General features: G+C 46.2%; 1 protein-coding gene across 2 annotated transcripts in view; it reads left to right on the top strand.

Moving 5' to 3' along the window:
- CA4 (carbonic anhydrase 4) overlaps positions 1–12,613 on the top strand; it is a 33,337-nt gene extending 20,724 nt beyond the window's left edge. For both annotated transcript variants that reach the window (XM_075013871.1, XM_075013870.1), the window contains exons 2-8: positions 3,534–3,587; positions 5,371–5,541; positions 6,682–6,833; positions 7,487–7,570; positions 8,298–8,361; positions 9,601–9,764; positions 10,742–12,613. In XM_075013871.1, the coding sequence (XP_074869972.1) occupies positions 3,534–3,587; positions 5,371–5,541; positions 6,682–6,833; positions 7,487–7,570; positions 8,298–8,361; positions 9,601–9,764; positions 10,742–10,933 (881 nt within the window). In that variant the 3' untranslated portion in view covers positions 10,934–12,613. The remainder of the gene's footprint in view (positions 1–3,533; positions 3,588–5,370; positions 5,542–6,681; positions 6,834–7,486; positions 7,571–8,297; positions 8,362–9,600; positions 9,765–10,741) is intronic.
- Positions 12,614–13,306: the final 693 nt, after the last annotated feature.

Below are 13,306 nucleotides of genomic sequence, written 5' to 3'. Positions count from 1 at the left end.
ACGCCAAAGTAGCACACATCGAAATAAGGGTGCCAGGAACAGCTGCAGACAGGATCACAGGGAGGACTCAACAGCAAGCCGCTCCCTTAAAGGGCCCCTCCCAGACACACTTGCACTAAACAGCACAAGATCCACAGAGCTGACAACTGGTTGCAGACCCTGTTCGTGCAGCATGGACCCCCAGCTGCAGCAGCAGCAGCCAGAAGCCCTGGGCTAAGGGCTGCTGCACACAGTGACCGTAGAGCCCCGCAGGGGCTGGAGAGAGAGCGTCTCTCAACCCCTCAGCTGATGGCCGCCACGGCAGACCCCGCTATTTCGAAGTTGCAGGACGCGCAACGACTACATGTTCCCTACTTCGACGTTGAACGTCGAAGTAGGGCGCTATTCCCATCCCCTCATGGGGTTAGCGGCTTCGACGTCTCGCCGCCTAACGTCGATGTTAACATCGAAATAGTGCCCAACATGTGTAGCCGTGACGGGCGCTATTTCGAAGTTAGTGCTGCTACTTCGAAGTAGCATGTACATGTAGACACGGCTTAAGTGAGGTAATTCTTTTCCAGAAGCTCATGTGAAAATACACTCAGCAGGAAGCTGTCGCTGCACATTGAGTTCACTGCAAAACTATGTAAAAGAGGCGCAGCAACTGTAAAAACACATGCTGAACTGTTGTGCTCGCTGCAGAGGCCAAAGATACATTGGCAGGTGTTCATCTCTGCAACAGTAATGGATATTCAACAACAGTGTTCTCAAATGTCATGCAAGTTGGCTTGGTCAGGATCTGCTAGATCTTTATTAATTAAGCTTCTTTGGATTAAGTTAGCCAGCCATCACATGCCTTATTTATAACATCGCTTCTTAATGTCTCATACCAAAGAGGAGGTGTTGGGTAGCGAATGCAGGAGTGTGGCAATTGTTTCAGTGGAAGAAGATGCAATCAGTTTCGAGAAAGCCAGTGCTAAACAGCGTGAGGCTCTGGAAGTCTTTAAATGTTTGGTAGAACTGGTCAAAAATGTTGCATGCAGAGAGTTTTCCTGCCAAATTAAGATGTAGCTAAAAACCCAATTATTTCATCATAAAGGTCAATGCAAAACTGTATTATAGCAGTTCCAATTAAAATGTAGAATGTATTCTTATAATACAAGTTGAAACACTCTAGTCCAGCACCTTGGGACCTGACCAGTACTGAATGAGAGAATTTGACAGACTACGAGAGGTCAATATTGTCTAGCACCATTATCAACCCTTCACTGCTCACTGGGCTCATAGAAGACACTGAGGAGTAAATTAGAGCTAAATAACAGCACAGAGCACTGAGAGTCGCAACTGGCGGCTGTAAACAAATTTTACGGGACCACAGGAAACTTGGTCACACCCATGAAAAGAGGTTTTCCGACTAACTAAAGTCATGCCAGATTATGGATGTTGCTAGAAGAGAGTGTGTCGGACCAGAGAGGTTCAACATGTATATATTTTACTTAATTAGATTAGCTATTACATTCTGAATTAGGTTCCTTGACCAAAGAAGAGCTTTGAGTAAGCTTGAAAGTTTGTCTCTCTCAGCAATAGAAGTTGGTCCTATAAAAAATATGACCTCACCCACCTTGTCTGTCCAGTATCCTGGGACAGACATGGTTACAACAACCATCCCAAAATATCATCTATAGTCCTTAAGTTTCATACCTTTTCTAAAAAATCACACAATCCAGCCCTGCCTTCCACCTCTTTCAAAAGCAAAGCGCCTGCACAGCTCTGCATTAGTATTCTGAGTATTGTGAGCAGACGCCTCCAGTATGTGCAGAGCTGTAATATAGGGTGTGATGAAGCGGGGACTGGGAGGGATTTTATTCCCCTTGTTAAATTGCATGTAGGTGCTACGGTAGTAACCTTGAGCACATCTCAGTTTTCCTAGATACTGCACCAATACCTAGGTGGTGATGGGAGCTTCGGGTGCAATAGCTTCTTGAACATACACAATGGCCATGCCCTTTGTAAGCTGAGCCTGGGAGGGCATGCAACCAGGTGCCCCAGAAGCAGGCTGGAGGAGGGGCCTGGCTGTTTGTTTCTGAACATCCCAGGAGTGAGGCTGTCAGCTGGCTTGGGAGGTAGCAGGGAAGACCCTCATGGAGCCCCTCCCCTCAAGATGGATTGTGCTGCTTGCTTCTGCTGTCTGGGCTGACAAGTCAGTTCTACACTGAATCTCTGTCAACTAATAAACCTTCTGTTCTCCCTGCTGGCTGAGAGTCACATCTGACTGTGGACAGGTGAGGGGGGGCCAGGTGACTCCTCCCCACTCAGTGACGTCAGGTTGGCATAACAATTACTATAGTTGGTTTTGAATGTGTCAAATCATGGGGAAAAACTTGCGAGTCTCTTTTTAAGGGATTTTTCCATTTTAAAAGCTGATCCATTAGCTCATACCACGCTACAGCTATTTCTGCCATCACACCACACCATCCCTACAGTATGACTCTGCATGTCCATTTGCTGATGGAGAAGCTCCATTAGGTCCATTATGTCTCCATTTCCTTCTGAAATTCCGGAGCCTTGCTCCTGATCGCTCTGCCTGGTTTTAGTCTGTCTGCGAAGTTCACCCTCTTGGCCTTTTGCTCACAGGGTCATGCAGCACTAGTGAGAAAGCTCTCACTGAAAGTCATCCTGAATTCTTTTCTCTCGCCTCGTTATCAGGCTCAGGGGTTCTGCCAATTCGGAGATAAGTTTAAGGGTAGCCATCAACCTGTGACACAAAGCAGCCTGTTGCCTTAACTTTGTAGCACAGGCAAGGCCTGAGAGAGTAAGAATAAGATGCTTCCCAGGGAAAATCTTGGAAATGGTGGCATGAGGAGAGTTTTTCATTTCTTAAGAAAATTCCTTACACTATTGTATCATTTTTAAAAGGTTGCTAGGTTAAAATGACATGAGCTTTCTTGTACACACAACCAAAAGGACATTACATGAAATTAATGGACGTCAAATTTGAAAGTGGGAAAAATAAACATTTTTTTCACACAAAGCATAGTCAGACTGTGGAACTCCTTGCACAACCAGTAATTGAAGTCCAGAATTTAGCAAGATTCAGAAAGTGATTAGACATTTATACAAGAATACCCAGAGTTATAATAGTTAATTCTAATGCAGTTTTTGGAAGCGATATTAAACTACTTGTTTCAGGGTGGATGCTAGCTGTATCAGGATCAGGAACGGACCTAATGGGGGTGGGGGAGAGATTATCCCACCTCTCTGCAGCAGGGTTCTTAGATTTTCTGCAGCATCTAGTGTTGGCCACTGTCAGCACTGAGTCGTACAGTGGGAATACCCCTATGCACTTTTAGCTTTCTTTTAAAGCAATTTAGCAGCTGGAAATAAGGAACTGGAGTCAAACCTGGCTGGCCAGCTAGCTCTTTGCTCAGCTCACCATTGCAGAGCCAAGGTCTGTGTCTGATCATTCTCAGGTTAACCAATGAATCCTCCAGTGATCTTCTCATTGTAATGCAACTTGGCGAAGTGTGTCTGAAATGTTAATTTCTCTGTGGCAGGTGAAAAAGAATGGTGCTACCTATCCCAAAAGAGCACTCTTTCCGACTGTGAAGGTAATTTAAAGCAGTTTATTTCTTAAATCGGTTTAGTACCGTGCCTATTTAACAAAGGGCCCACTTGTTGTAGTGATGCAGATCTCCACACAACAGCTTGAAGCAGCACATGGCTTCTCCGTTATACTCAGAGGCTGTATCTTATGCCTCCATTCTATGGCCAAATTCATCACTACTGGGCACAGGTGCAATAAAATTGGTGTCAATGCAGTGAATTGGATTGACTGGCTGGCTTCAGAAAGAGGAAAGACCAGTCCAGTCAAGTTAAATGATTACTAGGTTATGTGAGAGAAGGGGGCCAAGATATTTTAATGACTCCAGTGTTTGTTATGACTACCAATTTTGTTTTAGCCGAAGATAAACCTGCCAGTATAAAAGGAACTTACAACAAAAGGGCTTTGCTTTCTAACTGGAATTTTTCCACTTTGTTTTACTACACCCCAATTATACAACAGCCAGTAGCACAAAGACTCCCTTTTTTGCTCCTAAACTAGTCATAGGCTGTGTCTACATTACCCAGAAGATCGACCTGCTCAGGGTCAATCTTCAGGGATTCAATTTCACGCACCTGGTTGGGATGCAGAAAATGAACCTATCAGGGCTTGGCAGTTGACCCCTGTACTCTTCCCTATCACAAAGAATGAGGGAGGTTGATGGGACAAGCAGGACAGACAGGTAAGCCTATTCAAGATAAATCAATTCCAGCTATGCAATTGCCAAGGCTAGAATTGCATATCTGCAATCAATTTACCTGCCTAGTGTAGACCAAGCCTACAGTGTCTAGTCTCACCTAGGCTGAGGTGTAACATACTATGACCAGAACTTGGGCGTTCCTGGCTCCTGCTGTTGCCTTCAGCAAGCACTAGGACGTGGATCTGCAATTTAAACCTGCCCCATCCATCCCTTTTGAATTAACTCCAAGGGAATTGATCAATTAGTTATGTCTGACGCTGGCACGCTCCCCCCCTCAATTGGGCATTGTTACACGCTCCATCAGCTCACATTTTTCCAGCTGCACCAGTCCGTTGTCATTTGGGCACATTTAACTGTTTGCACTTTTAAATATTTTGCAACCATGTCAAGGAACCTCCCTGTTCAATTCTGCATTGAAAGGATCTTCCCAACCTCTAAAGCAAACGTAGATTTGCCAAGGGGCAGTCAACAAAGGGCAGTATTTCTTCACATACAGCATGGCCTACAGCTGCCATGGGCCCAGGGGCAACGTCGGGCGGGGGGGCTATCTCTGTGCCCAAAAGGGACAGGGCCAAGGGCAGAAGGGGTGGGGCTTAGGGCATTCAGCCTTCAGCGCTGCCCAGACCACAGCACTGCCACCACAATTGCTCACAGCCATGTGTAGCAGCGCCACCATGGCCCTTCAGAGGGGCCTGCAGCTCTGGGCTCCTTTGAAATGCTGGGCCCCGGGGCAACTGTCCCCCAGTTCACAGACCACATAACACACAGTCAACCCATGGAACTCCCTGCCAGAGATGTTGTGAAGATCAGGACTTTAACAGGCTTCAAAATAGAGCTAGATAAATTCATGGAGGATAGGTCTGTCAATGGCTGTTAGCCAGGATGGGTAGGAATGGCCTCCCTAGCCTCTGTCAGAAGCTGGAAATGAGTGATGGAGATGAATCCCTTGGCATTTGCCTGTTCTATTCATTGCCTCTGGGGTGCCTTTCATTGGCCACGGTCAGGGTTCAAGAAGCTAGGCTAAATGGACCTTTGGCCATATTGGGATAAAGTCACTTCTATGAGAGCCATTTTCCTTCTTCTTGCACAGAGCCCCGTCACTGGGATAAAGTGAATGAAGAGTGTGGAAAAGACAACCAGTCACCTATCAATATTGTCACCCACAAAGCAGAGTTCAAGGAGGATCTGAAACCATTTACTTTTGAAGGCTATGATACCAAAGAATCCTCCTCTTGGACCATAGCAAATAATGGGCATACAGGTAAGTTATGTCAACATTGCTATGATTGAGGTTTATCTATTGGCTGGGTTTTATTATCTCCTTAATTGCTATCAGCAACATTTCCAGTGTTTATATGATGGAACTCATTGGCAAGATCTGATTAATTAGCTATTTACTGACTCAGCTTTAAAGTTCTTCCAGGTTGTCTGTCTATGAGAAGAAATATTTTGCGGAAGTGATTTGTTGGGTCAGGTTATCAAGTCAACAAAAATATTTTGTATTTTTTTAAAACACTTAGGCTAGGGCTATACTGTAGCTGTAACTCAAAATAACTTAGGCAACTTGCACAATGTAAACTGAGTAATTTATTTTGAGTTAACTTATTTTGAACTTGGTGCCGTCCACATGGCACTGAAATTCGAAAGGAGAGACTATTTCGAAGTTTCTGCTACCCTTCGTATGATGAGGGGTACTGGAACGGTAATACTGCACTCAAATTACTGTTGCTATTTCAAGTGTGATGTTTAGCCACAGGGTTGCCAAGTTAGGATACAAAAGTATCCTGAAATAACATCTATAGTGTATCCATAGCCTTAGTGTGGCTTTAACCCTCTTAATGGACCAAAAAAAAAATCATCCCACTATTTCTGTACTGCGATCTTTCAACAAGGCAAATACAACTATAATGCATGTATTGCAATACAGAATACTTCTCATTTATAAATCACTATCCCCATTTCACAGATAAGAGAATTGAGGCTCAGAGAGCCTGAGCTATAAGAGTGTTGTGGCTCCATTTAAAGTCTCTGGCCTCTGTTCAGTACTTTTGCAAAAAAGGGCCTAAGAGATTAGAACAAGATCACGTAGCAAATCACACTGGCAGGATTAAGAACAGAACTCAAGTATCTGCACACTTAGCCTTGGGGCCTGGATCTAGAATTGGACAGTTCCCCTTTCCATTCACATTTGAATTGGTACTCAGAAGAGTTCAGATTCAGATCGTAATCTAAAGGTCATTCACCTAGGTCATGCTGTAGGAAGGAATGAGCCAAAGAACTGAATCGAAAACCTTTGAACTTCTGGGACATTGTGGGTCTCCCAGGGCCCAATTAGTTTCAACTCTTTTTAAAATAAGACCCAAACTTTTTTTTTTTCTTTTTAACTGTTTTTTTCTACCAGTTAAAGTCTCTCTGAGTGGGTCAGCAAAGATTGGAAATGGAGGCCTTGGAAACAAATACAAGGCTATCGAGTTTCACTTCCACTGGGGCAATGAGCTAGGAAAAAGTCCTGGATCTGAACACAGCATAGATGGAGAGAGATATGCTATGGAGGTAGGTGACGCTGACTCCAACTTCTGAACTGAATGTTGAATGAAATAAACCAACACATTCTTTTGCAAGACTCCAGGAGGAGAATTAAAGAACTCAAACTTTATTGTTTGTTGAGCCCTGTGCAGACCACTGGGTCTGGTGGTTTTGCCTGGCAAACGCAAATGAGGAGAGGCTGTGAACCCCAGCATTATTTAGCCTTCAAAGGAGGCAGCAGCCTGTATTTCCTAGTTTTACGCTAGCTTATTCTCACTTCTGTTGTGACTGTGCAGCTTTAGGTACAAATTCCTCACAGAGCAGAGAGAGCAAAACCTACGCTCCTTAGACAACCCAGGTGAGCTTGAGACAGGTGGTTACCCAGTGAGCAGGTGAGAGGACATCACCCTCCCCCTCAGGTCATGGAGTGACTGTGGAACTGCTGCAGATTCAGCTCTTATGCAGGTGTGGGGCAGGATGGAGAGAACTGCCTTGGATGCAGGTCTTTGGAAAGTCACCAGCGCTATATTTTCCACCATGACTCCTGACAGCTGTGGTCCTGCCCAACCTCCATTGGTTTCTCCACAACCCCAGGCAGAGCAAAGGGGCCAGGATTTGCTGACGACAAAGGCCTATAAAGAAAAGGGGGTAATAACTGACCTCTAATGCCTGTCTTGCAGCTTCATATTGTCCACACAAAGGAGGATGCCTCCACTCGGGCGGACGATAAAGACCGCTTGGCCGTGCTGGCTTTCTTTATACAGGTAAGCGGCCAGGTTTCTTTTTTAAATGGCCATCTCACACTAGCACCTACCTGAACTGGGCCCAAGCTGCAGGCTTAGGATCTAAAACTGGCCAATTCCCAACGTTCCCCAGTGGCTACAGGGGTCCAGCTCAACATTCCCTCTAATTTTTTCAATCCATGTGCAGATTATATTTTGTTATATGCACTGAGGCCTGTGTGAGTGTGTACCACCAATACATACACAGGCTGCTGGCTGTGGGGACTCTGTTATCAGCTGGGTGGCACCTGACTCTCTCCTGGGTGGCCGCCCAAGTGTTCAGCTTGCAGGGAACGCTGGTCCAGATACATCGGGTAGGTCTGGCTTAGCATAGGTCTGCACTGCAATCAGAGCCATATGACAGCAGCACCTCTAGACACGCCCGAACGAGCTTGGATTTTGCCAGCTTGAATAACACTAGTGATGCCACAAGCAGCACACTGTACACACGCCACCCTGGACCAGGGTGTGTATTCACTCCCCATCCCCATCCTACTGCAGCCTCGTGGCAGCTCGTGTTATCTGATCTGGCTAAACTAAATGCTAGATTGGTCATGTACCCAGGGCCGCAGGGCCTTTCTTCTGTCCAACTCATTGATTTTTGTTTAGCTTGCTTGCCCATTTCTTATTTAACAAATCAGTTAAAAGTGACTTGGGGACAAATATCTAAGGAAATGGACACATTTTCTGACTTAAAATATTGTTTCAGGTGGGTGCAGAAAATCAGAAGTATGGCCCTTTAATAGAGAAGTTAAAAGATGTTGCTCACAAAGGTAAGGAACCTGGATTTAGCAATGGCGGGCTGCATTTATGGAGAGAGAGAATTGTTATAGCTAGGAGTTAAAAAACAGCCAGTCCTGCTCCCATTGCACTCAAGAAGTGAGTTCTGCCCTTGAATTCACAGACAAGAGGATCAAGCCTAAGGTCTGGGCTACACACCAGAGCTATGTCAATAAAGGGTCTGAACCGTCCATGACCTAACGCCCTGTGTCAGCTGTGCTATGCCAGCAGCAGAGCTCCTGCCACCAGCAGAGCCAGGCTTCTCCTGGCAGGACAGCTCTTTGCCATTGGCTCAGAGTGTCTTGATGAGAGCCCTACAGAGGCGCGACTGCACCAAGACAGCATGTTAAGGGTAGGTTGGCCCAAAATTCAGAAGATGCTTTGAAATGATTGTAAGTGAGGAAGCAGGATGTGATGAGGAGGATGTAAACATTTCTCCGGTTGATGCTTGATGCTTATCCATTGCTGTTAATGGTGTAACTCTGCCCAGGGCCCAGCTGCTGGGACCCCCAGCCCCATGGCCCCAGCAGTGGGGACCCCTTGGGTGAAGGGTCATGGCAGAGGGGAGCCACATTAACTACAGGGTGCTGCAGCATCCCCTGCCCCTTTGGTTGCCCGGTTAAAATTTCACCGTGTAACCAATCGACCTTTAATCGGTTACTCCACAATTGCTTTTACATGTTATTTCCATCCCTGCTGGAAGGCTCACACCGAGGACCCCATCCATACTACGGAGCTGTGCTCTGTGGGGCCTTGGCAAGGGCAGGCTCAGTGGCTTCAGGGCCACCATTGGGCAAACACACCGTAAGCAGGGGTGCTCCAAATTTAGCAGCACCCTATGCCACACAAGCTTAGGACCACCCCCAGCTGCCCCCAGCCCTCCCTTTCCACCTACCAAACCCCCTCTGGCCCTCAGTCTCACCATCCCAGTCTTCCACCCCCCACCCTGCTCTGCCTCCCAGCCCACAGCTACAACTGGCTGTGCCCTGCCATCTGCCTGATCCCCCCGTTAACCTCCCAGCCCGCCCCCAAAGCCCTGAGCACAGCCTCACACCCAAAATACGAAGGCCAGCCCTGCCTGATTTTGCTCATCCAGTAGCCCCCGCACAGCCTCACCCAGTGGACTAGGAGGATGGCGCTGCAACAGAGTTGGTAGGAGCAGCCAGAATTGAAGGGCGCTGGACCACTGCACCTGTAATCCTGCAGCTGAAGTTTCTCCATCTTCCTCCTAGGGAACAAAACCGGGATGGACGCTTTGCCCCTGGGCTCTCTCATCCCACCTAAAGACAAGCTGGGAGGCTATTACCGGTACAGCGGCTCCCTGACCACACCCAGCTGCAATGAGACTGTCGTCTGGACAATCTTTAAGGAGTCAATCACGCTTGGCGAAAATCAGGTAATTCAGAGAGTTGCCGGACGGGCTGTCCCTAGGATGTACAGGGCCCTACGCAGTACTATTAAACTGCTGTTCCTATCCCCAGTGACAGCCCGGGAGACAAGGGGGAGATGACAAGGTTTTTGAGGTGTGATTATATAACTTTCAACAACGCACCAACGAAACCGTTTTGAAACAGATTGTAAGCTCAGGTTCCCTTCACTCACCCAGTAAATTCAGAAACCCCCAGCACATACCTGGGGCTGGCAAATGCCTGTTAGAAGGTTTCCTTATCCCTTGAATGGTTCTTTGACGGGTTCAGCTAAGTCGGTAGAGGTGACTCGTTCTTTCTCTGCGTAAGTGGTCTTGTGGGCACTACATGGGACACTGAACCACATCCAGCAGGTGTGTGGCTTACACTTGGGCAACTCACAACCTCCTGGATCAGTTCCTTCTCTGCAAACAGCGTGATACCCCATCAGCCTGAGGCCAGCAGATGAATGATAGTTGTTTGGTTTTTGCTGAGGACTCAACCCCTATCCAGCAGCGAGCCAGTGCAGTGGGCGACATGACACATAGGCAGTGCACGTCACAGCTGGAGGTAGCTGTCTTGATTCATGTTGCAGGAATTACACTCTAGCAAAGAACCAGAGACAGTGAGGCCTGTAATCTTGAACCCTGCAAGCCGTGTTACAGGGATCTGCGGGATAGGGGCAGGCACTGAACATAGAGGAAAGTCCTGTCTTTCCAGGGTGGCCTGCACTAGACAGAACCAGGCTGCTGAGCCCAGAGGAAGTTTAGGGAGTCTCTCTCAGCTAGAAGGAAGCATCTCTCAGTAACTTAGGGGACAAGTTTTGGGGGGCACTTGTTCTATTGAAGCTCCTACTAGGCTCTTGTGATTCAAAGAAATGCCATAGTGCAAAGAGTTGTAGACTGAAGATGGGACAATTCTCTTCACTGCCTCCTAAAAATAACTACTTTTGTACGGTGGTTTGCAGGTGAAGAACTTCTGGAAGAATCTTTACTTCACGAAGGATGAAACGTTACTCATGACCGACAATTTCCGACCTGTTCAACCTCTCAATGGCAGAGTGGTGTACAGCTTTGGCGTCAGTGTCATACAGCCTCCTACAAAGGCATTATTGGTGGTGCTAACACTTATGTACCTCATGCGTCTTCTTTGCCCATGAAGACTTGTCATCCATTACCTGGTTTCTGAGGGTTTAGTTTTCTGCTTCAAGCACTTCTCTGGCATCCAGACACTCTGGATGACAGGTGATTGTACAACACAGCCTTGGTATTTTTCCTAATGTTAATCATATAGATAAAGAAATAATTTCAGGGACCTTTCCTCAATGCTCAAGATAAATATCATATAAAAGCTACAGAGCAGCCATTTGTAAAGTCACTTACAACTTGTCTTTCGAAAGCTATAAAATGTGTTCATTGCAACCGTAGCATTTTAAAATCAACACAGCACCTGGGCTTACAGAGCCATTCAGAGGACCTGTAGGAATTAGGGATGTGAAATCCCATTTAATTGGCTAACCAGTTAAATGGTACCTTGATAAATGATAAATGATACTTTTAAACAGTTCACCGATTAAATGGGTGGAGGCCGGGCAGTTATACAGTCCGCTCCAGCCCAGCAGAGCTGTGGTGGCCTTCTCCCGTGGACAGAGACAGCGCCAGCGGGGCTGGAGCACCCTGCTTGTGGAGTGCCAGTGACGGCACGGCCAGAGCAGCCCTCACCACAGCAGCCCGGCCCAGGAGCATGGTGGGATGGGTGCTCTGGCCTGACCCTTTAGGATGAGGCTTACCAGTTAAATGGTTAACTTTTAACACCCCTAATAGAAATCTGTTTCTGAGTGCCAACATGAGACTGAAAGTAATATATTTATATGCTCCATCACAAATGGGAGAACTGGAACGTTTTTGGTCACACACAGTGGATGCGATATTCTCCAGCACCAGGGCATGACACAACCTGTTAAAAAACGCCCTAATCAGTAAGCAATACTGGGCTCCTCCTGTGCACCGCAGGATACATGGCATACTTCACCAAGCCAAGTACATTGTACAGTGGTACATTGGCTTTGCTCTCCTTAAGCTCAATTTTCAACGAAGGGGTTGTTTATTTTTTAAATCTCCTACTCTTGGATTTTAGGAACCTAAGAGTTACCATAGCAGGTCACACTGTTAGCCCAAGGTGGTCCAGCATCCTGACTCAGGCAGTAGCCGCTATTGGATGCTATAGAGGAAAAGGAAAGTTCCATTCAAAACAGCTTAGCTTCAGCCATATGAAAAATTCCTTCCTGAATCCTATTGGAAGTTTAAATGTGAAGTGGCAGATTTAACGATCCTTTATTGTCTCCTATCAAATAGCAAAATTATTAGAATGGTTCAGGGTATGTTGTCACTGGAAAGCCCAATGTACTGTGAAGGCGAGTTTCTCCTGTTAAATTCCGATCACCTGTGGTTGCAGGGATGCAGCGTCTTACATTAAACCAGTTGATTTAATCCTTTGAAGCTATGCAATGTAAATTTTTGCAGCCCTTTGGTGAATTTTAAGTCTTGGATATCTCAGAAAGGGATTTTATACCGCGAGTGCAAAGTTCTGCCTTTTTTCCTTAGAGCTATGTTTGTGTAAGGCACTGTAATGCCACATCTGGGTAGTCACTTGTATAGGGGATGAATGGATGGGAAATTTTCTTTTTTACTGTAGCTATTTAACAGTTGAATACAAAGAATTGAAAGTCACATTTGAAAAGCAGATTGATATTTGTACATTTAGAATACGCAAGACTGTAATTGTATTTTTATATTATTTAAGAGAATTTGAGAACTGACTATAAATAAAAGCTTATGCCTGAATAGTAATGTCTGAATCCCTCTTCCTGCCCTCACTGCAGGGGAGCCACCCATTAGTGTGGAGAAGAGAAAGGCATTTTTCCCCATCTCTTCTAGACAATTAAAGCTTTGTCTTTGAGGCTGTACCCATTTTTTTGGTGCTTCAATGGTCCCTGAGGTCTTTGGGAAGCTCCTTTCTCCACATCGCCCTGCAAAATACTGGAATTATGCAGCTCATAAGGCCTGATTTTGCATGGTGCTGTGAGCCCTTCCATATCTGTTGAAATGGGAAGGGCAAATGGGGTCACCCAGCACCTCTTCACATCTGCACTGGCACATGTCTGTACAGTTAGTCAGAGGCTAGCAAACTAGGTATCCATCCATCCATCTCTCTACTGCCTGGTTCTACCTCATCCACCCATTGTTCAAAACCAGGAGGACAATTAAGACACTATGGAGCAGCTATGTAGGACAGCATCATGTTTTGCTGCCCCATTCCCACCAAGGTTTCAAGTCAACAACATCCACAATGGACTCTTGTGTAAAAGTCATGTGTCTTCATTCTTTAAAACCTTGGTAAGATGATCACTCCTCACTATGGTCCCTCTGTGACCAACACTCTGTTCAGGGAACAAGACCTCTGCATCTTTTGGGAGGGTGCTTAAGGTGTGCTCAACCTTCTTCACCGAAATCCTCATGCTCATTGAAATCCC

Source organism: Carettochelys insculpta, chromosome 19 (assembly GCF_033958435.1).
Source record: "Carettochelys insculpta isolate YL-2023 chromosome 19, ASM3395843v1, whole genome shotgun sequence".
Lineage (NCBI taxonomy): Eukaryota > Metazoa > Chordata > Testudines > Carettochelyidae > Carettochelys > Carettochelys insculpta.
The sequence above is the reverse complement of the archived record's forward strand: the minus strand, read 5'-3'. Positions and strand labels throughout refer to the sequence as shown.